The sequence below is a fragment of the Channa argus genome, chromosome 22, assembly GCF_033026475.1.
Source record: "Channa argus isolate prfri chromosome 22, Channa argus male v1.0, whole genome shotgun sequence".
Classification (NCBI taxonomy): Eukaryota; Metazoa; Chordata; class Actinopteri; order Anabantiformes; family Channidae; genus Channa; species Channa argus.
Genome location: NC_090218.1, coordinates 11,659,537 through 11,683,109, shown reverse-complemented (window position 1 = coordinate 11,683,109; position 23,573 = coordinate 11,659,537). Strand labels below are relative to the sequence as shown.

Below are 23,573 nucleotides of genomic sequence, written 5' to 3'. Positions count from 1 at the left end.
CACCAGACATGGCCTGCAAACTGCTGTCAAGGAGGAGCAATGAGAAGGTGTCACTCGTGGAACCAAAAGTGATTTAACTGCTGCTTTTCTGGAGAGAGATGAAGACACCGGGCACCGTAAACACCACAGTATAATCCAACAAGGACGGGGCAGCTAAAGGCAAATCATTTCCAAACCCACGACAGTCACTACAGTCTTTCATGACTTGGTCAGAAAACAGATCCACTGTCTATTATTGCATCAAACACACACACACACACACACACACACCATCCAGCAATACGACTCATCACGACACAGTTCCAGTCAGGAGAATCACTTCGACAGTGATTAGATCACGTTTCCTTAAACATTGGATGATTTCATGCTTGATGAAGTCACGTGTCCTGTTCTGATACCAGAACAAGTTTCCCCCAGAGCACAAATAAAAACCACAGATGAAGAAAACCAGTGTCACTTTGATTAGAGACAAATGGCTGACGGAGACGTTTAACCCGGGTAAAATGACACATCAAATCCTGCTCAGCAGGGTCTTTGTTTTGGTGGCTTCTCCAGTTCACCTGAGGGTCAACCTACAGTACCTTAGAAACATGAGGACATCTAAGCATCTACGGAAGGATGCACTTTATCATTATTATGTCAGGTAAAAAGAGCCACATCGTTTACTGATGACGGACACCAGTTTAGAATTCTTTTTCTTTTTAGTGTCACTTGTAACTAGAAACAGAGATGAACTGGTTCTTCTTCCAACCACATTACAACGGCCATCACAGCACAGCCGTACACACATGCACTAACACACTACAGATCATAAGGGTTTTCTGCATGATTTTGCCCATTAACTACTTTACTTCTGACCATTTTGAGAGCATCCCACGTGCTTCTGAACAGCGGATTCAGCCAAATTAGAGGTAGATATCCATGCAGTTTTCCTGCCTGCTTTGAGATATTTGAGATCTCTGCACGAATTCGGATTCAATGCTGATTTGCTCTGTGGTCACGGCACTGAAGAAATGCAAAAATTCAAACTTTATTCAGGGATGGGCCCCACAACACAGATAAACACTTAGTTGAGGAAAAAATGGACAGCATGATTTGTAAATGTACATTTGGAGGAGAATGTTGTGGATCTAGGAGGTTTCAGATACACCAACTTGATACTGTGGGATGTTTCGGATATTGGTCAACAATAATCCCAGGTGTTTGATATATGTAACTAATGGGCCAAAACATACAGAAATCATCATTATGGTTTTAATCTGAACTGACAACTACATTAACTCCACACATTTTGAACAGCAAAGGTCCATATTCAGTCAAAAACAGGCCAACAAACAGTGGTGACGGCCATCGGGCGGGTGGATGACGCCACATACACACACTTTAGTAGACACTCACAGGTCGGTCAGGGTTAGAGGTGTGGTTTGTTTTGCATAAGTGTGCAGAGATGTGATTCAGTCCAGGGTTGGAAGCATGAGAGTGAGGATCAGAAGAGGAGGAAAGTGAAAGAAAATCAATGAAATTCTGTAGATTAAAAACTTCTTCTTTTCATCCCTCATAGGTTTTTTTTTCTGCAAATTTAAAGCATAAAACAGAAACAGTCACAAAAATAACTGAACACCAGCAGCTGACTGGACGACATCTAAAGAATGAAGACTGAGGGGACGACAGACTGAACATCTATCACACAAACTGACAAACAGCTTCATGGCTCACAGCCGTCAAGAAGCGTTTCCTGATTTAGAGAAATACTAACGAGCTTTTTAGAACGAGTGGCTCAAAGTGCACAAACTAAATAGAAGGTTTGACTGCACCGGTTATAAGCTCAACATGAGTAAAAGATAATAGCTATGATGTTATGTAGGTAAAGTGCAGCATTAAAACATCCTTGCTACAAATACATGCAACGGTTTTATTATATTTATAAGCATTTTTCCTTTGGCTTTTTCCTGACTTCATATAAAAATGCTGTTGCTGGAGATGTTGTTCAATATAGTTTGCGATTGTATTTAGGCTTCAAAAGTTACAGATGTCCGAATCCTAAACTTGAAACTTTTTTGGAATAATTCAAAAGCCAATTTACTTTATGTTGAGGGAAGAAATCAGGGAGATGGGAACATCTGAGTTGGTCTTTAAAAATCTCTATAGTTAACAAATCGCACGAAAGCAACAAAACAAAGACGCAGGTAATAGTGCATTTGTTGAGGACTATTTTTGTGGTGGATTAATCTGCATTTACTGCTTTTATGAGTACGTAGTTGTAGCAGCAGGGCACTAAAGAGTGTGTGTGTTTGTGGCAATGAAGGAGAGCAGCACTGTGGCTGATTGATGTTAGGAGTCAGGGAGCAGAGGGCAAAGTCGGGGGGGTTGGGGGCTGGATTTGGTGGAAGGTTGTGAGGTGAGTTTATGGGTTGGTGCAAAGATGCATGGGACATAAAAGTGTGTGTGTGTGTGTGTGTGTGCATATGCTACATGCAGTGAATTTTAAAAATTGCAGATTAAATCTATGTGGACGTTTCACCTCTTTTCTCTCAAGACAGATCACACAGTAGTTTCCAAACGTTCTTGTCCTTCGAGTCAATTTTCAGTGTTCAGTTTTATTTAAGGACACACACTAGAAACGCGACAATCGGAACTAGTCTTGGTAACTCATCAAACAGTATTGTCTGTTTCTGCGATGTTGGCGTTGAAGCGTGGAGCGAGTTCTTTTTTAACAGAGACGTGGTTTTAGAATCACGACACAAAGACAACACCAGTTTATCAGCAGCATCCTCAATATGGCCGCCAGAACTCAGAGCATCACGTGACGTGGTCCCACCAATTTCTGAATTTAAATGTGGACGTCTCTTTGTGTACGTGTCAACGTTTAATACAATGCATATTATTGTGCATTTAAATTTATTTACTGTCTTGAGAGACCGTTTAATCAAATCACATGCAGGTTGATATTTTTATTTTCATTCTTCTTTGTTGTGGAAGGGATTTACTAGGATATCTAAGGAGAGATGTTCCTTTTCTTCCTCGGCTGTTTATCCGTGATGTGCTGTACCTACCGGCTGCAGCGGGGGGCTGCGTCCGCAATTGTGGTAGGGTGCGGAGGGGAGACGTGCCCCGGAGCGGGGGAGTCGAACTGGGGCTGCTGAGATTGTGCTGCTGCCTCAAGAACGGGCTGTCCAAACGGCCTGGCAGTCAGGACGACACACAGCCACACACACACACCCCCCCGAACACAAACACACACACACAAGGGAACGGAGTGACGCCCCAGGACAGAAAGATGTGGGGAAGTTAGACGAGACAGAAAAACAAGGCAAAAAAAAACACAAGAGGAGGGAGAGTAGAAGGAAGACAGGAGAAGCCAGAGTTTGGTCCCAGAGTAATAGAAACAGGAAGTAGAGAATGAGAAAGGTGATGTCAAGTCCAATGAGTTCAGAGAAAAAAAAAAAAAAAAAAAAAAAAGGAGAAAGAAAGAAGAGAAAAATAAAGAAAAGTGGTTAGTGTGGTTTTGAACAGGCTGGTTGTAGTTTAGCAGAAATGACAAGTTTGCTTTTCATCCTCAGCTACTTAACTTGTCTTTGTCTCTAACGCGTGTGAGTCCAGTTTTGAGTCGAATGTGTTCGACTCCGGAAAGTTCCGTATTCTCCACATTATGAGGAAAACAGCTGCAATGCATCGGAAATGCAAACTGAAACTCCTTAGTTTCAGTGGCTGATAACGGTCGTTGCTTTAAAGAGCACCGGGCTTCTGCTGCACTTTTCCGATTCTAACGTTAATTACAAGTGAAATGTTTGACACACACACACACAGGCTTCGCTGTTGGCAGTTGCAGAAATGAATTTTAAAAGAGGCTGAAAATTGGCCACGCGAGCTTTGGCAGCAGATGCCCAACAGCACAGACACTTCCGTCTTTCTCCAGAGGAAATGATTTGAATTTGTGCTCGTTCGAGTTCTGGTTTAAGACCCTTGTCCTGTCCTCTCTTACTTTCCAGTTTTATTCATTTTCATAAAATAAGTAGTGATACCTTTAAAGGGTTAAAAACCACATCCCTATAATTGTCTTCAGGCCCTCTGCTCTGAACTGGGCAGATTCTTCCGCTCTTTCTTTCCTCCCAGCGTTTTCCCGGTGTTTCAGGACAATAAACTGAACCTGGAAGACAGTAAAGTGTTTACCGCTCCTGTGGATGGACACGGGCGAGGTGTCGACACTGATGGTCATGGCTCTCTCCTTCTGCTTGAAAAACTCGCGGGGGTTTCCGGAGCGCTGGGCGATGATGGCCTTCGCCTCCTGCAAACACACAAACCCACGGACAGTCTTCACATTCTGTTTGTTTTATATTTAAATGTCCTCAAAAAAAAAAAAAAAAAAAAAAAAAATCCTTTTACTGAATCGTTTTTAGCAGATTAAGCGTTAAATTCTTGTTGTTACTTCAAACTGTCATCAGGTCATAATTTCTTTTGTTTTTAATTGTTGTAAAAACAACAAAGGTTTTGGCTGAGAAGTAAAAAAAAATGACTTCCTGAAACGTTCCGCAGGCTGATTTAAACTTTAAATTCAGAACTACTGGACGTGTTTTTTCCACCTTACTTTGTAACTTGTCACTGTGTTCTAATAACCTTTGATTCTTTAATATTCCAGATCCTTTAGTTTCATTTCTTATTCTGACTTTCTTCTTAACTTGCTTCTTGCTTGTCTGCAGGTTCTCAATCTAATGTTTTCCCCAAACTCACCTCTACCTCAGACTCCTTCTTCTGCAAGTTTAGGTCTTCAATGCTCAGCTCTGTGGTCTGCAGAAAAACGAAAATTACAGATAATAATACTAATAATAATAATAATAATAATAAATCAAAATGGGATTTAATCATTATCCAAAAACCTAAACTAAACAAAACATGATTTGTTGAACAGATGACAAATAGTTAAACGTTACCACCAGCGAGTGGCGTGAGAGACTCGGTTTCTAGAAATGAGCTGAAGTAGAAACTAGTGTATTGATGGATGTGATAATGAAATAGATAAGAAAACTTTAGACCAAATTACACTTTACAATTACAGTACATAGTTACATTAAAGAAGTTTCTAAATGACTATTTACACCTAAGACTCTGTCAGGTCAGATAAAAGCCTTAATCGAAAGAATCCTTTACTAAACAACAAGTCACATGAGGTTTTCTCCAACACATATTTGGCTTCTGCACGTGACAGGCTCACCTTCATCAGATACAATCACTGACTAACTGGGTTCTTCAACTGAATGTGTGTGAGCTCCCAGATTTAAAAACCTTCACAAAATTAGCTGCAAAAAAAAAAAAAAAAAAAATCACAGCCGTGATGCGACTCAGCAGGCAGCTGATTGCAAGATGTCCTGATGTGTTTCTATCGGCTTGTGAAAATGAATAGCACACGTTTTGCACAGCCACTGAGAATAATCACCCTTGAACACACGTACACACACTTCAGACAAATTGCTGTCGTCTTTGTGTCGCGATTCTAAAACCAGAGGTGAGTAAACGCACTTTTCATGCTCGTGTCAGACTTTGATGAGCAGAAGGAGAAGAAATTAATGTATCAACTAAGAATAAACACACAGCGTAGACACCTAAACAACCCTTTACCACTGAGACCTGAGGAGGGATGAAGGTGTGTCTGATCTTCATCCTCTTCATCGGGGGATGTTTGTTTTAAATAAACTCAGCTCCAACAGGAGCAACTTCATTTCCACCCTAGTGGGGCCATTAACCTTCAGATGAACCGACTGATTACTGCTTTAAATACTTTATGGGCAGCAGAGTACTAAGCAGTAATTTTGCACACACACAGAAAAGACACACTTACTATAGTGTTCTGGGTCTGCAACCTCTCTCTGGACTCTTCCTCCTCCTGCATCTTCTTCCTGGTTAAAAGTTAAAAACACAGAGCACAATTCACACCTGGGTCTAAATTCGCCATGAACACTGATCTTAGAAACCAGAAACGTGGATCTAGGTGTCAGATTTTTTTGTCGGGGCTTCAAATAAAGACCTGGGCCCAAATACAACTGAACACTGAGACACCAATCAGTTTTTATCGTCCACATTTTTTAAATAAAGTCCTACGAAAAAACAAACAAACAAAAAAAATCAAAACGAACCTCACGCCCCGGTTTAGTAGAAAGACCTTCTGCAGACAATGTCCCTGAGTCGTGTCTCACCTGTGCTCCTCGATCTGCTTCTCCCTCTCGCGGTACCTCTTCTCTCGGTTCTCCTGCTCTTTTCTCTCCAGCTCCATCCGCTCCTCCTCAAAGCGCTGCCGCTCCTCCGCCAGCTTCTTCCTCTCCTCCTCCTTCCTCATCTCCTCCTCACGCTGGAGATCAAACACAGACAACGTGTATCAGATGAAACCTTCTGGGGCTGCAGAAAAATTTCTACATCTACAGAAAGTAACACCATGAAACAAAGTGAGTCTGAGCAAAACACATCCATCGATAAACTGCTAATCGATTAAACCTGATCTGATGCTGAACATTGCCAGTGGAGTGACACTTTATCTAGTTTGTATCAGTTTCTGGAGCTGCGAAGGGTAAAGTCAAGTGAAGTATCTGCAGCTGGATGCAGCAGGCTGTCATTTCATATTAGGTTTGAATCCACCAGCAGCAGCGAAGCTAAAGGATGAAACAATGTCTGACTTTGTCCTTCACTTCCACTCAACTCCAAACCCAACTGAACAGGCTTTAAAAGTTATAAATGAATCAGGGGAATTATGTTTAAGATTTTAAATGTATTGGCATTATCCAACCGAATTAGATAAGACATGAGCTCTAACCAGGATGTGGATATCTTAGTACGCATGAGCCTTAGGGCCACACGGTGGTTGTGTTGACCAAAGGAGCGAGTTAGTGAGTCATTGATAACCTTCGAAACCTCACTGGTTCAGGAAGTGGTTTGAGTGTTGGCCTAACAGAGACATTAAACCTGTAGGAGGATCAAAGAGGACCAACAAGTGTGTGTGTGTGTGTGTGTGTGTGCTACACTCCATGACTAATACCAGCTCTTTTTAAAGTAATCTCCATGTGCTGAGAGCCTAGATCAGAGATCAGGCCTAACATTGTGACCTCTGGATCAGTCTAATGCAGTTCAATCCTGCAGCTCCTGGAGCATGAGTTCTACTTTTACAAGGTCATCATTTCTTAGTTCTTATGTTCAAACTGTAGGAAAGGTGATAATTCTGCTACGTGTTTATTATTGAGGTCAAAGTGGGTTAGTGTGCTCGTACTGGAGTCCACTGTGATAAGAGGTGGTTCGAAGGTTTTTGCCACCTCGGTCATTTTACATAGGGGGGCCAAAACATTAGAACCACCTCTTTTTAAAATACGTATCGCAATGGATGTGCTCGCACCTCGTGGGTTAGTGAGGGTTGCTGCCTGTACAGCTGGTTTGTGTGATTGGGTTTCTAACAGGCACAATCACCTCAGACCCCAGCACCGTGGAACATATTTTGTTTCTGAATAAACATGGATAATCACATTCCCTGATCCCATGGCTGCTCTGTTGCAGCCCACTCTAGAGGGGTTTGTGTGCACATGAAGCCTCGAGAAATTAAGCGCCTTTGCAAGGCTTCAGGGCTTCAAGAAGCTGCCTCTCGCCACCGTCGCTAAATGAATTAACATCAGCTCCCGTTTTCCTTTGAGAAAGATGATGCTGATAACTGATGCTTAACACGAACACTTTATTGACTTCCCAGCCAGGCTTCTCACATTACACTCAGGCGCCTTGGTTTTTATTTTCTTGCCTTCCCCATTTGCTCCTTCTGTGTTCTGCCTCCAGTGGGTGTGTCTGTGCACTCTGCTGCAGCCAGTGCCCATCTGCGATTGGTGCACACATTGTCTGGACCACACCCTTCTGCATCCTATTGGCCCATTACAGCAGGTTTCCTCCAACCAGGATCCTGATCCACCAGCACAAAGGCCGAATGCCACCAGAACCCTGGGCTGCTGTATTTGTGTTGGTGCAGAGAGTCTGGTTTAATTGTTACCTTCTTTTGTTTCTGCCTTTTGATAAGTCTTAGTTTTTCCATATCTCTGTTCATCCCAACAACCTTTCTACCTTTGTGTTTATTTCAGGTTTACGCTGAACCCTTTTGTGTTTAACTTCTCGATCCTTTGTCTGTTTGGTTGTTCTTTTACTTTACAGCATTACATGAGCTTGAGTTCTCTCCTTTTGTTCCTAGATTTGTCCAGTACAACATTAAAAATAACTGACTGCCGTTACGCCGATCATTCTGATGTTGTTACCTTCAACCGCTGGACAAAAGCGAATTCAACATCTAGAATTAAAAGCAGAACTTAAATAAATGTTGTTTGCTGGCCCTTATCCTCCTCTGTAACTTAGAAACAGATTCTGTTCAAAGGACAGAGTCCAGGAACCAGGATCATTTAACATATTTTTGTATATAAAACAGCAGCTTTATGCACAGGTGATACTCAAACTTAATACTAGTAAGTGCAAGTTAAAAACCCTCCAGTGAACAGTAGTGATGAGTACGTGATGGTTTAGAATAAGTTGCAAAAATTGAATTCTCTGTTCTTTTTTTATTATCTGTTTGTCACTTTTACGCTTTTTCTCCCCTTATTTCCGTCCTCTGTCCTAAAATCCCCCCCCTCACCGTCTGCCGTCCTTCCCTTGTATTCCACACCTACCTTGGCCTGCTCCCAGAACTCCTCTCTGTTGATTTTCTTCATCTCCACCTCGGCATTGGTCTTCTCGTACACTGTGCCCTGCATCAGGAGAGCAAGAGGAAAAAAGTTCATGTGTGTTTGCACCAATGAGCCAAAAAATTAGGACCACTCTCCTAATATACTGTTGATCAACTGCGCTGAGATATAGACAGTATAACACATCTACATTTTCTCTGTGGTATCTGCCACCAATATGCTGAACCTTAAACTCTTCATGTTCCATCATCAATCCTGAACATTGTCCTGCTGAATAAGGTCCCAGCTGACCACGAGGGGATGCATCTGTTGTCCAACGTCACAAAGTAAAACAAGACTTTATTTATACACCAAATACCTCAAGAGACCTAACAAGTCCTCCAAACATCCTCCATCCTGAGACTCTTGAGTCAGATACAAACCTCCCAAATAAACCCTTTAACCCAAAACAAGGAAGACACTTCAGGACAAGCAGCGGAGGTGGGATTCCTCTTCCAGGATGGACAGACGTGCAATTGACCAGGCGACCTACAATACTATGTACAAAACTGCTCCCAAGAGTGTAGGTTCCGCTCTAACTTGTGATACTGTAGCCTTTCTGCTGGTTGAGCACACAGGTGATTCTGGTGGCTTTATAAATGCAGTGACTCGGACACCAGGCAATAAAAACTTTACCCGTCTCGGATTAGAAACTTGTCACTGACCCACGTTTTCACATCTTAAAATAACTCTCCCAGCTCTGAGCCAATTACAAAAATGTTTTTCTACTTAAAAAGTTTCCTAAAACTGTTTTTTTAACAACGGGTGACGGATTCCTGTTTGTTACGGACTATTTACAGTAGTGGATTCATCCTTATTTGGTCCTCAAGTAAGCATGTCCTGCAGCAGGACGGCGTATGTGAAAGAACACCGAGTGTGGCTCATTCATGTGTTTCTCTTTGGTGCAGAGGATTTTATTATCCAAACAGGAGTTGTCATCAAATTCACTCATTGTTGGTTTTTTGGGGGATTTGTGGCTCATAGGTGTGAAGGTCAAAGTCAACTTGTGTCAGTTCCTACTCCAACTACAAGCTTCATAAATGATCCATCTTAGTGTTGCTTCACTCTGGTTCTATCTGAAATCTCCAAGTGAGTCTAAGAAAAAGTGTGTGGGCTTCTCTTTGTACCACGTCTGCGTGCTCTTCCTCCCGGGTTCGCAGGCGGCTCAGGACCGGACTCGCCACTGCCAAGGTGCCATTGGTCAGTCGCTGCCCGATGGCTGACGGGTCGATGTCGTCCAGGCTGCTGGCGTTGATGATGACCTCCACCCCCTTGAGGGTCAGAGAGAAACCTGATCAAACTTTTGTTATTGCTTTAACTGATCATTGGTCATATAACATTCATGTCAGTAAATACGTTTGGTACTTTTGGTGTATTATTCCAAAAAAAGGAAAGTGAAAACCCAGCGAGGCTGTGTGGGAGACAAAACTGCCACTTAAAATAATGGACACTTCAACACACACACACACACAGGGTCTGACTCACCTCTGCTTTAATCTCAATCTTTTTATCTTCACCAGAAATGTAAAAATACACACACACACACACACACACACACAGTGCCGGGTGTATATACAGTATGTGAATACACACACACGATCAGTGTGTGTGAGAGGACTGTCATTCAGCTCAGAGCTCTCAGCACATGGAGATTACTTTAAAAAGAGCTGGTATTAGTCATGGAGTGTAGCACACACACACACACACACACACACACACACACACACACACACACACACACACACACACACACACACACTTGTTGGTCCTCTTTGATCCTCCTACAGGTTTAATGTCTCTGTCACTTCTTTTTTCTACAGAGAATTGTTTAAAAATATTCAGTATGTGACACAATTTACGAGAAATGAAGCAGATTATGGAACAAACTCAATCAGTTCGTTTTGGGCTCTGCATTACCTCACACACACACACACACACACACGTGTGGGGAGGGATTCTCCGTTGTTCAGCTGTTTTTACAATCACATTTTGCCATACGACAGATCTTTTAATATAACAAAGTTACAAAAGAAAAAAGCTCAGCCTACAACAATTTGTGGGCGTTTCAAGTCCTTTGGATGAAGTGAGGAAAAGAAGCTATTGCAATAATCAAGACGAGAGGAGATAAAAGCACGAACAATAGTCTCGGCATTATTCAAATTTAACATAGGTCGGATTTTTGCAGTGTTCCTAAGATGATAAAAGGAGGACTGGGTTTAGTGACGTGATGCTCATAACTCAAGTTTTCAGTCAAATAAAAACACCAAGATTTCTGGCAAGTGGCTTAACGAATTTTAATAGAGGCCCTAAGGGTGGGAGCATGTCGACTGGGAAAAGAATTGGACCACGTATCGATCCTTAGGGAACACCCTACTCAGAGGGGGAGAGGATGACATAATTGTCCATGGAAAGACACGATTTCAAGATTTCCTATCAGACAAAATGAGGCACAGCAGTTTAATGCTGTGTCCTCAGTCTATCCAACAGAATATTATGATCTACCGGGTCAAATGCAGCACTTAGGTCCAACAGCACTAGAACAGAACATAAGCCAGAGTCAGCATTAATTAGAAGATCATTAGAGACACGTAGAAGAGCTGTGTCTGAAAACCAGATTGGAAGTGGCAGAGAGGGTTAACTAGCCTTTCGACCAGACTTCTTCCATTTACGCTCAGCTCTACCTACATCTTTACAATTTCATATGTTCTCAGTAAGCCATGGTTGTTTCCAGGTCAATGGATGGAAGGTCTTTTTTTAAAAAACAAGCGCTATAAGCTCTAAGGTTGATACGGTTTGATAACATTTAGCTGTCTGACTTTTCTTTTTGTGTTTGTGTGAGCTCGTGTTGCAGCAGACGAGTTCCCTGATCCCCTACTGGATTTCAGAAACCAACTTTCCTGTTTACACGACACTGAAGAAATCCGCTTACCAGAGAAAGACGACTGTAAACTGGTTACTTTAGTCCATGGAAACTCAGTGCAAACATTTTGCCAGCTGGAAACGTTCTGTAGTTCATATGGGCCTTTAAAATGCTTTACAAAATGATTACAATGCAAATTAAAAATGAGTCTGAAGAGAACACAAGGCTTCAACCTTCTGAAATGTAATACTAGACTGCAGTAAACCTGTCCTACCATGTTCAAGACGCCATATTATATATAATTTCAGGTTTATATTTTTAGTCCGGACTTCTGCTGAAATACTTTTGGATGGTTTTTACGCAGTACTTCTTCTTCAGCTGATTGGATGCATGCAATCAATTTACCCACAATCCACTGCAGGGCATTTCAAGAACTATAGGACTTTGTGCAAAGACTTTATAGTAGATCAGTCTCATTCTACAGGGCTGAAGGTTTAAAGTTGTTATTCCAGACGACAGAAACCATCAAAATGTAATTGTAATTGTAACTGGAAGACGAGCTCCGTCAAATACACAAGCGAGGAGCCAGCAACTCTGGACTACAGAGCTCAGTGATGAGGTCATGATTTTTATGCACTGTGATGTACAGAGTCCAGCTTGCAAAGACATCGTGCAGGTGCTTTCATAGAAAACAAGTAAGTGCAATCAGGAAAAGTACTGTGCTGTGTCTGACCTGGAAGAAGTCTGCGATGGTGGCGACGTGGCTGGCACAGGCACATTTCCTGGCATCTGGCACGTCTTCGCCGACCTGAGAGGGGGAGAAGTAGAGTCACTACAGCAAAAAACGAGAGAGAAATAAGCAGCAAGAGAAGGCACATGCTAAACTGAACGCATTCTGAAAATGATCTAAACTTTTAAACAGGACGTCTTTCTCCTCATTGTGGCCTTTATTCAGTTGTGCTCATGTTCAGTTACTGAAGCCTTTGGAATAAAACAGGCTGGATGTGATTCAGTAATCACAGTTCATTCAGACCAACACAATAGAAACTCGATAAGCAGCAATTAGAGAGAATAAGAAGCCGGAAAATGTCCCCATCTCATCTGGATTCACGGCAATTTATCTCTCAATTACGGAACGATGCTGCTGTATCCATAGGTGAGTTTCCGACGAGGAAACAGAAACGAGTGTTTGTGGATATACAGTATTTAAGAGAATGTGGGACTTTTAGAAACTCATGTATATTTTAGTCCAGATGTGACACATTTTAGCACATTTCTTATGCACCTTGGCCATTTCTGGCCCACTGGCACAGTGTGTGGCTGTTAGTGTTGCTGATGGATTCCTCTGGCTCGGCTCCCAGTCTCATTGAACCACCAAATGAGTCTCCCTTCACTGCAATTAGCAACTCATTTCCCCCCTATTTTCCTTCAAAAATCACTTTTAGTCCTTCTTCACAAACATATAGTAAAATGAGAAGAGAACAGGGGTGTGGTTTGCCTAATGTAGCACTAGCTCCATTTTCACAACATGCACATTATAGCTTTAATGTAAGTGTATGTTTGACAGCACAGTGTGCACCACAGGGGTCATCATCCAGCCACTTCATGTCCTCCTCGTTAGGTCATTGCCTGTTAAATCCTTGTTTATTGTGCTTAACATTAGCTAATGTAGACACAAATTTACATCCCATTATAAAATGAGAACTCTCACTTTTGTCTCCAGTCTTCACAGTACAGATTCTTAAGCATGAATGATGACAGTTTTTGGAGCTGATCACCACAACCAATGGCTTAATCTTGCAGTCCATCTAGTGCCAAGCTTAACAACGTCGGGTTTTCAGCAGGTCCTCTTGCACCCGACTGACACGGACACAACTGGAGAACCATGGACGTAATGATGTAAAACTAAGAACAAATCTTCCTGCTTATTGCACTGTGTAAAATAACCCAGGTGATCCTCACGCGTCCAAATTCTGATCATAAAGAGTCATTTCGCTGGGCCGCTGACACTGTGTTACTGGCTCTTCTTTTGCTTTTTTAGATCACCGTGCATTATGTGATCAAACTGGAGGTTGAAATGCACGAACACCAGGTGGTGGGGGGCTGAACGTAGTGACAGATTTCTGCGTAGATGCCTACGCTGCCCCGGTTAAACAATTAGCCTCATTATTACTCTGGTAAGAAACAAAACCACAGTCCCCCACTTGGTGAGCACTCAGACTCAGACCAATGTATCACATACGTAACAGTGCAGCTTTGAAAGACTCAGGGGCTGAAATACATTGATGTGCATTTGATGTAAGTAAGTCATGAAAAACATCCAGAAACAACAACAGGAAAAACAAACTGTTTGGTTTTTAGCATATTTGTCTGCAGGTGGTAACAGTGTCAAAATGCAGTAGCTGCATCCCAGTCTGCCTGTAGATGGCAACGTCAGTCTTTCTGTACCTGCAGCTCTGGACCTTCGCATCAGCGGCATGTTGTGTCCTTGTTGAATAAACTGCTAAATTAAAAATGTGCTGTGACCTGTAACGGCTGTGATATTTCTCTTTCAGACCCTTCAGGACATTTTAGTGTGTGTTGGCGTTGTGTAACATCCCCCCCCCCTCGCCTCCCTGTCTGACCCAGAGACTCACCCAGTTGATGAGGATGTATCGTGGCAGAGTGGCGGCGGGCTCCTTCAGGCTGCAGAAGCCGTACATCACCCTGGCGCTGTCAAAGGTCAGCGTGATCTCTGCCAGCCCACCTCCTGCAGCAGAGAACAACGGATTTTTATTATTCCTGCAGCACCAGTCATGTCTGGCTCTAATGCTTCCCGTGAACAAGGGACAAGTTGTACCTCAAAGCCACCATGTAAAACAAATCAGCGGGGATTGGAGTAAGTTTACATAGTTGTGATTCAACTTTCCTTTTTTAAGTAAAGCTTCCGAATACTTGTTCCATCACCACCTACGGTGTCATGCTTCCGATTGTGATCCTGTTTATATCTTTGTGTAGTTCCAGATGTCTTTACAGTGAATAGATGTCCACACACACTGTGGTCTACTGGCTCTGATCTGACGCAGCAGGCAGATTCCTCCGAGGTTTACGGTGCACGTGAACAAACTGTTCCCGCTCCATCACTGCTGAAATATTCACTTCTGTCAGGAAAATCTGCCGTCATGAAGGAGACCCAGACCACTGCCGGCAGAATCGTCTCCAGCATTAATGATGCAGATGCTTCAGTGAAGTTGCTCCGGTTTATTCCTCAAACGTGATCAGCACTTTTATATTCGGGACTTGATGGTGATGATGATTACATTAGACTCACAGAATAAGTGGAGGTTCTCATCTGAAAGCTCGCCAGAGTAAAACCACCAGACAGCCCTGCTCTTTCACACAGTGTGAAACATTTATAAAGATGTGTCTAAGCTGTTATTGTAGTTTATACTTCTTGTAAAATAAATCCCACAAAAACACCCAAACCAACATTTGTCATCTCTTAACACCCATTAACTCTGTATGTGGGGCCCAGCTTTAAGCAAGTTGTAAAACAATCTGTAAAATACCTTTTTAAAAATACCTCCTAAATATATAGTTTTATATAAAAACAAAACAACTCAGCACTGTTTTAAAAGAACAGGAGTGTATTTCTTCTGCTTAGCCATGAATTAATACTCAGTCAGTGCAATGAGCCGATCATTATTTTTATTAAGGCTCAAACATTGTTCTCTGTGGAACTAAGGAAGGATCCAAACAGTACATTACCTAAAGCTACAGTATGAAATTTATAAAAAATATTTTTATTTTGAAGAGATGCCATCAACACGAAGTTTTCCTTAGAAACAACTTGAACCACTCACTCAGTAATCCAAGATGGTGGCAGCCAAGTTATCTAGTTCGGCAAGTTTATCGCCATAGCTACACATTTCTGCTAAGTTATGTGTGAGGTTGCTGCAGGAAGTCACGTGAGAGAGAGGTTCCTTTTGAGCTTCTCATGCCATATGCACCTCACAACCCAGGGAAGACAGATTTATTTTAGTACAATGTGAACACCAACTGGAGACCATCAGCTGCAGCAGCAAGGTCTCAACATAAACTCCACCCACCGGCTAAACCCAAGCTTCACAACAGAATAAAACACAGAACAGAACTCCCACAATCCCTAGCGCCCACAAGTCTCAGTCTCAGCGACCACTTGCCTTGGGTCGCTTCTTAGCCCTCACCTGAGGGGTTAGTCGTCCCCGACAACCCCATCATCCAACGCAAAGTCCCTCAAATGGCTGTCTGGGCGAGCAAGCGCCCAGTTGGGCCTGAGAGTCATCCTTGTCGTCCTCTTCACCAGCAACCACTGGAGCATGGGGGTGATACGGGGCAAGCCTGTCCTGATGCAGCACCACCACGCGGCCCCTCTCTGGCATACGTAACAGGTGCACCACCACCTGACAAACGTGCCACAATCTCGGCCGTGACCACAATCTCGGTCACGAGATCCCCAGTGACCGTGAACTTTACCAATTCTATAACTATAAACCAATTCCACTGGAGTAGAGTTCACGTCCAAACATGAAGGCATCAAGCATTCACTGACTGGACTTCTGGACAGCTACGAGCGGGAAATGACAGTCCCAGCCTCGTTGAGGTCATTCAACAAGGATTGCTAGCTGGGTGGCAGGGTGCGGTTGAACCTCTCTGTGGGGTGGTGCGTGTCACAACAGACCCAACAGCCTGCAGACCTCACTAAAGATCTGAAGTTTGGAAGGGACCCCAAAGTGGGTGAACATCTCCACAACCAGTCTCGATCAGCAGTCATACTGGCACTTTGGTCTGGCACTGCATATGCCTCAGTCCACTTTGTGAAATAATTCATGGAACATAGTGGTCGCCAGAGTCTGTGACAGGAAAAGGGCCAAGGATGTCCACCCCCACTTCCTCCTTTGGGGCCTCCACCAAATATTGCTGCAGGGGTGCATGTGTTTCACACTAACTGAATAAATATTTTTAATTCTACAATTAATGTTATTTAGAAATATCCGTTTTTGCTTGACATTTGATCAGTTTATCTTGTGCGACAGCAGGTACCCACCACACTCAATCAGATTTTGGGGGTGTCCCCCTCTCTGACCCCACCCCTGAGGTTGATGTGGACAGTTTCTTCCATCCTGTGCTTGTTGGAACGACATAATTTACACACTAATGTAAGACTTAAGCTAAATATGCAACTAGTATCAGCGTGAGACTGCACTCTGCTCCACTCTGCCCCTTTTGCTGCTCTGCTACAGTCTGCTCTGCTCCTATGATAATCATACTTTTGAAATTCCAATAAACGCTCAAAAATTACTGATCATATCAGAAATAATCTCTTGTATTGGAGAGATACTCTCCACATAAAAAACTAGTTCTAAAAACGTCTTTTAAATAAAGTCACATAGAGGATCCTTAAGTGCATGTATGTGGAAGTATGTGGCTACAGTTTTTGCACAAATCACTAACTTCTTTGTGAGAGTATTTAAATATACAAACCTCCCTGAGAAATGTTTAACTGAATTGTAGTAGAAATACCCACGTTGTAAACCACGTGTGCTCTCACGGTGGATGAAGCTCTAATCTGCCGGTGACATTTACAGCTAATTTAAAGCCACTTTATTTAGATCTAGAGTAACATGTCATGTGAATGTGAGGTACAACGTTATGTACACAAATTACTTTATGCTACATACATGAAAAACATGATATAGTTTTTGAAACTGGGAATGTAATTTTAATGTTACATCAATTCTTAAACATTAAACCTTTTTATGCATTTGCTAATTTATGAGTTTGCATGTACCACAATGCAATAGTACTATTAAAGAATAGAGGAAGACACATGTTAACTGCGCTATTGTTGCATCAAATATAGATGAGTCTCATTACGTCTTAATGATCATGCAGTGCAATCATTACGTTAATAACAAATCCAGCTCTTTGATGGCCCACTAACAACCAGAAGACAAAAAAGTAACGGTTTTTCTCCCCCAAAGCCTCAGTAGAACCTGCAGAGATCATCAGAGTTAAAGCTGCACGTCTGCAGCGGCAAATTAACTCCACACATGATGTTAACGTGATTAAATTGGCAGCAGTGTTCATTAAAATGCGCAAAGAATAACCTCAAGATGTCACATCGGGGGGGCATTAAGTTATTGGACTGCTGGATGAAATGAAAGAATGAAGAAGTGAAACTTACCTCCTGATGCTGCCAGTGTCAGGTCATTACTGTCATCCTCATATGTGTACAAGGCCCTGTTAGACAGAGAGGGGAGGAGTGTGTTGGTCAGACACAAAAAGCTTCACCTTTTTGCTTTTAAAAGCAGATTTAAAGTTAAATGTGATTTTAGACTTTAATAAACTCCCAGCATTGCATTTTGTTGCGTTGACTTTTTCTAGAACTGAACTCAAATAAACCCAATTGTTGGGTGTTTGTTTTTGGATTTTACAGTGCACAGCATAACTTCCATCCATTCATTATCTTCCACTTATCCAGAGTCAGGTCACGGAGGACGTCATAAGGAAATAGAAGAAATGGCATAAATTACCCACTGAGAATGTAAAATGCATTTATCACCTTTACTGAGAGTAATTTCTCTTTATACCACGTCTGTTAGTCCCACACAGGCATTTTATACATTTTGCAAAGACTTTCTCAGAGATATTATTGGACTCATCCAACAAACCAACAAGAGATAAAGTGTACAACTGTATGTATGATTACCAAAACTGGAAACTGGAGCAACCGGAGGAAACCTATGCAAACACGGGGAGAACATGCAAACTCCACACAGAAAGGACCTCTGCAGTCCGGGGATTTAACCAGGGACCTTCTTGCTGTGAGGCTACAGTGCTAACCCCTCTTCCACCGTGGTAGAGGTTCTCATGTTAGCAATAGTTCAGACTGCTCGTGAATCAGTGTGTTGTCTGTAGCCATGGTTGTCACTGCATGTTGTGCGATTAGTTAACATCAGACAGTAAATCAGGTATTTTCTGCAGAAAAGCAGTGGAGGTTAACAGAACCATCGACTCCAGCCATCACCAGGCACAAGTCTTCGACAGACACAGGTCAAACCCGTTTTAGTATGATTGATAGAGCTGTTTTATCTGATCAAGTGTCTGTGTTTGTGCAGCAAATTACTTGGTTTGATTTTTGACGGTGGGAATTCTGTCGCCACTGTTTTACAAAAGCACTCATACTTTGATAACGACACTTCCAGATTGTGCGCACACACAGACACACACACAGAGCTAAAGTATGGTGTGTTCTAATCGAGCGCTAACACACCAACCAAACAACTACACTAACACACTGTCCTTAAGTTTGAAATGTCTTCGTCCAGCATAAACATTACAGACTCCCTGCATTATTTAAAATGTAATATACACAGGCCCATGGTCCCAGTGGCAGACAGATTACAGTCTGACATCCCCAGACGAAAACTGTTTCACCTTTAACACCGTAACAATCCACTAACCTGCAGACCAGGATGAATTCTGTCCAACAAAACAAGCTTTTCGGCAGTTTGTAGCTCTTTAGGGTAAGTATGAGGTGAGAGAAATAGATAGTTTGAATACATATTTCTGTCTAAAAAACTCTTCTATTTTCTATTTATACAAAAGCTCTACATGCAGCATGTAGTTAAATGATATTCAAACATGTCAGAACTCAAAGGCTTGAAAATCAAAATGGATTTTTCTACATACGGAATGTGTGCTGGGATTGACGTAGGAGAAATGACCCTTTAATCTATCAGGGATTAACAGGAGTTTAAAACTGCAGTGCAGCACACTGTGGATTATTGAAAATTAGTTAAAAATCTGACATACATAAAACGTCTTGGAACAAAATCTCACGGCTGCTTCTAATTATGTTTTTTTTTAATTAGTAGTTTAAGTCATTTTTTGTATATATGAATTCACAGTTTTTAAACTCAGAAACAGTCATTCAGTATTCACTGGTATATTACTGCGAATGTTCCTACCAAAGTTACTGAAACTTCCAACTACATTTTCACTGGAAAGTCAGAAATGCGTTGAGGCAGGCATCTTACGACTTATCATCTTCACAAATTATTAATCAGTCCCTCTTCATTTGTTGAACTTTGACCAACCTAGATATTTGGTTAAGTGACAAAAAGAGAAGAGAATATAGAAAATAACTAAAACAATTACTACACTATAAAAAAAAATCCTATCCAACCATTTCTGCATTTTCTAATCTTGAGGCACATTGAGGTGACATCAGTTTCATCAGGGTACAGACGGGCCTTTACTCAGCTGCATTTTCCAGCTCCTCCTCTGGACTCATGAGGAATTATCAGGCTAAGAAATATATAATCTCTTCAGAGATTTTGGGTCAACCATGGGGTCTCAGGTAGTGCCTAAGTGCCTAAAATCTGTACTGATGTATTCAGGAACACCTCGTTACTAGATCGCCCCCTGGGAAAGTTTTTCCTGTTATAACCATCACAGACTGATACATATCTAGCTGTATGCAGATGACGCTCACTACTATTACTCAGATTATATTAAAACAATAGTAGCAGTTCGGATATGTAATTCCAGGCAGCTGAATGTGTGGGGAATTAATGAAAAGAGAGAAAGCTGAGGCAGAAGTAGGGAAAATACAAATACAGACAGATAATAGAGACAAGAGGGTATAGAAGGAAAAGAAAAGAGAAAGCATTTAGGAGATAGAGACAGCAAGAGTAAGACTCACTCGCTCACCCGAGGCTCTATAAATAATTCTCTTTCAAGCAGACAGCTGTTTATTATTCATATAGAGCCCTCATGACCCAGAAACAGCTCTGTGTGTGTGTTTGAGCACAGCAGAGCATGTAAGAAGAGATAGGAAGGTGGAATAGAAATGAAAAGAGAGGAGAAACAACGATGTGTGTTAAACAAAGAGGATGGTAGCCATGAGCTGCAGAAGAGATGACACAAAGACAGGAAGGAAGGGAGAAGAAGAGCGAGGGGAGGAAGATTAAAAGTAGAGAGGATTAGTGAATGGAAGAGGAGGATGTAGGGAGGAAGTACAAACAGCAAGTAGGAAGATGAAAGATGAGGAATAACGAGGAATGGAAGAGGACTTAATGACTCCACTAATCAGGGGTGTGGAGGTCAGTCCAAACATCATCAATGAGCTCGCTCTGTCTCTGTGTAACCAATCAGCACACAGAGGGTCTCGTTTTTGTTGGTGGCACCAGATATTATTTGAGAAAACGAAAGATACTTGATTTACGATGACATCTGTATAATCATATTTTTGCACCTGAGGACAGAGGAGATTTGGTGTTTTTCTAATAAATACTGGATTCATTTTCTGTTGATCAACTGATGAATTCCCTCAAATCTTATTATATTATTTTGTGTTTCCACTGCAGAGATGCAGCAGCCTCATATGTACTGAGTGTTTCAGCATCTTTGTTGAGTTGCTGGTTGTCAGATGTAAAATATAAAGATGAGTGAAAGCTGATTAGCACAGTGTCAGACCAAAATCCCAAATTGTCAGGACCAAGAGCCAGCTGACGGAGCTGAGGTTGAATTACAGAGGATTCAAAAACACACTTAGACAGAAGCAGCTTTGCTCACATCACTTACAGGAACAGGATCTTCCTGAGAACTGAATAAACACCTCTGATGCAGTCTCAACAAAAACAGGAAAACTGAACAGATCTGTCCTCTGGCAGGACTTTCATTCAGAAAAATCTTGTTTTAAAAAGCAAAAAGTCTGGTCTGATGAGGACTCGCTCACTTCCTTCACCGTATCTAACTACATTTATGTCTAAAGGATATTGGACAACAAATACAGAAGAAGTTACTCGTCACAAACCAGCTTTAGATGTTTCTCTTTGTTGTTGTCTCCTGTACATTTGGTGAACACTACCTGGCTTTTGTAGTGGGAAAAAAAAAGGGAGATAAACCTTAGCACACACACACACACACACACACTTCCTGTGGGGGGTGTCACCATGGCAACCATCCAGCTTCCCTCATCATTATCTTGGCAACAGCAGTTTGTGACCTAAGGGGGGCAACCGTGTAAAGATGGTGGTGGTAGGAATGAGGGAAGAAAGGAGGGGAGTGCAGGAGAGCTGAAGGGCAAAGCCTGCACGCACGCACACACACACACACACACACACACACACACACACACACACGCAATTTGACATGTATTCTAATTATTCAAACCCAAACGTAACCGTAATCAAATTCCAACATTGCCTCTAAAAATCTTAACCCTCAAAAGGTCTAAAACTCCACCTCGTATGGCCATTTTGTTAGGACAAGCACACACACACACACACACACACACACTGGGATGATCCAGCTGGACTCACAACTCACAACAAAAGAATCTGCAGCCCTGATGCCACGAGCTGTGTGTGTAGACTCTCCTTCATACAGGGAACAGCAGGAGTGTAAGGATACATGGTGGTGGTCCAAAAAATGTAATTCGTATTTTTGTGTTTTTTTTAACTGTCAATTAATGTAAAATTCATGTGAATTCAACTTCCCACTGACTTCTCTGTGTTAAAATATGTATTTCTTTGCCTCTAGCTGAGAAACTATTTTCCAGATGACATCACCCGGAGGAGTTTTTCATCATTAGATCATTAGGAGCTCACATGATGTCATCTGGAGGAGCTCTGGAAAAGCAGGTTGGGGCTGAGGACAAACTCCATAGTGTGAGCAACAAGAAAACATCCTCCAAGTGATGTCATGTGGAGGCATTTGTCAGCTAAAAGTAGAGAGATGTGTCAATATAGGGAAGTGAGAGGGAGGTTTAATGGTGTTCATTTACATTACGACTCAAACTAGATCCAAAAGAAGCAAATTGAATATCAGTCAGTCCTTTAAACTTACATTCAAATATAACTAAACCAGCTGAGGTTTGAGAAGTTTGTCTGAGCATTTCAGGAGGAAAAAGCAGCAACATTTTGACGTAAAAGATGCATCAGCGTCTCAAAATGTTATTTCCTGCGTTGAAGAACTGACCACAGCCTCACTGTGCTGTGGCCCTGCAGGCTCACACTCGTCCTTCAGCAACCGTTCTCTAAATAAGAATTGGTGTTTTGAAAGATTATAATGTGCTTTTACTTATCAGTCACATTTATGCAGTAGCCTCTGTACAGAATTTTGAAGAGATCGCAGTTGCTGCCTGTAAGAAAATAAAGCAGGTTGAAAAAACATGTTGCTAATTAATTATTTAGATTATATTCAGAATCCACCTTTAAAAACAACGGGGTAACTTTAGACTTGAGGACAGTACAGACTCAGTGAATTTGTCCTAAATCTAATGACATTAAACCAGCATCTGCTTCGAAAAGCTCCGTAATTCGACTGCTTATTAAATTAGTTTTACATTATAAAAGGCCACAGTGTGTAAGAACTGAACAGTTGCTGTGACAACCCAGTGAATATTGGCCTAATTCACCAATTTGGAGAGAGAGAAGTATGCAGAATACAGAACGAGCCAATAAAGCTCCCGGAGTTAAAGGTTCAAATCCCCTCGAGCCTCCAGCCTGGTGGGGAGGAAAGGAAAACATCCAGATGACTTCTACGCCAGACGGCTGATGTTACGGGTCCTGCCACAAGGCCACAAAAATAAAAAAGCCAGTCGAATCAGGCGAGAACTGTGAGCCAAAGAGAGAAAGGCAGAGTCAGACTGAATGGGACACATCATGAGGTCATTGTTGCTTGGCTCGTTATCCCTCCAAACTGTCCAAACTTGCAGCTCTCTCATGCAAGTAATTTGTTGGTGCAATAAAACAATCGCTAAACAGAAATGACACTAGTAAGCAGGACGTTTGGGTAAACTGACAGTGTCAAACAGGGCTTATGAGCACAATATCAGCAAGAGCAACGAATCCAGATACTGCTTCAGATGGCACTGTGCTATTTAACTGTGTTAGTTGTCCAATTTCAAATGTGAATTCTTTTTGTTCCCCCACCAAAATCCAATATTTATCCTCAGG

General features: G+C 42.0%; 1 protein-coding gene across 4 annotated transcripts in view; it reads right to left on the bottom strand.

Annotated features, from left to right (window-relative positions):
- dbn1 (drebrin 1) overlaps positions 1–23,573 on the bottom strand; it is an 83,880-nt gene that overhangs the window by 4,731 nt on the left and 55,576 nt on the right. For 2 of the 4 annotated variants that reach the window (XM_067491726.1, XM_067491725.1), the window contains exons 2-10: positions 17,792–17,847; positions 14,223–14,335; positions 12,320–12,394; positions 9,854–9,997; positions 8,673–8,750; positions 6,189–6,340; positions 5,834–5,891; positions 4,729–4,785; positions 4,171–4,285 (exon numbers count right to left, since the gene is read on the bottom strand). In XM_067491726.1, coding sequence (XP_067347827.1) covers positions 4,171–4,285; positions 4,729–4,785; positions 5,834–5,891; positions 6,189–6,340; positions 8,673–8,750; positions 9,854–9,997; positions 12,320–12,394; positions 14,223–14,335; positions 17,792–17,847 — 848 coding nt within the window. Of the gene's footprint in view, positions 1–3,053; positions 3,183–4,170; positions 4,286–4,728; positions 4,786–5,833; positions 5,892–6,188; positions 6,341–8,672; positions 8,751–9,853; positions 9,998–12,319; positions 12,395–14,222; positions 14,336–17,791; positions 17,848–23,573 lie in introns of all 4 variants that reach the window. The other 2 variants (XM_067491724.1, XM_067491727.1) reach the window with 2 other exon arrangements.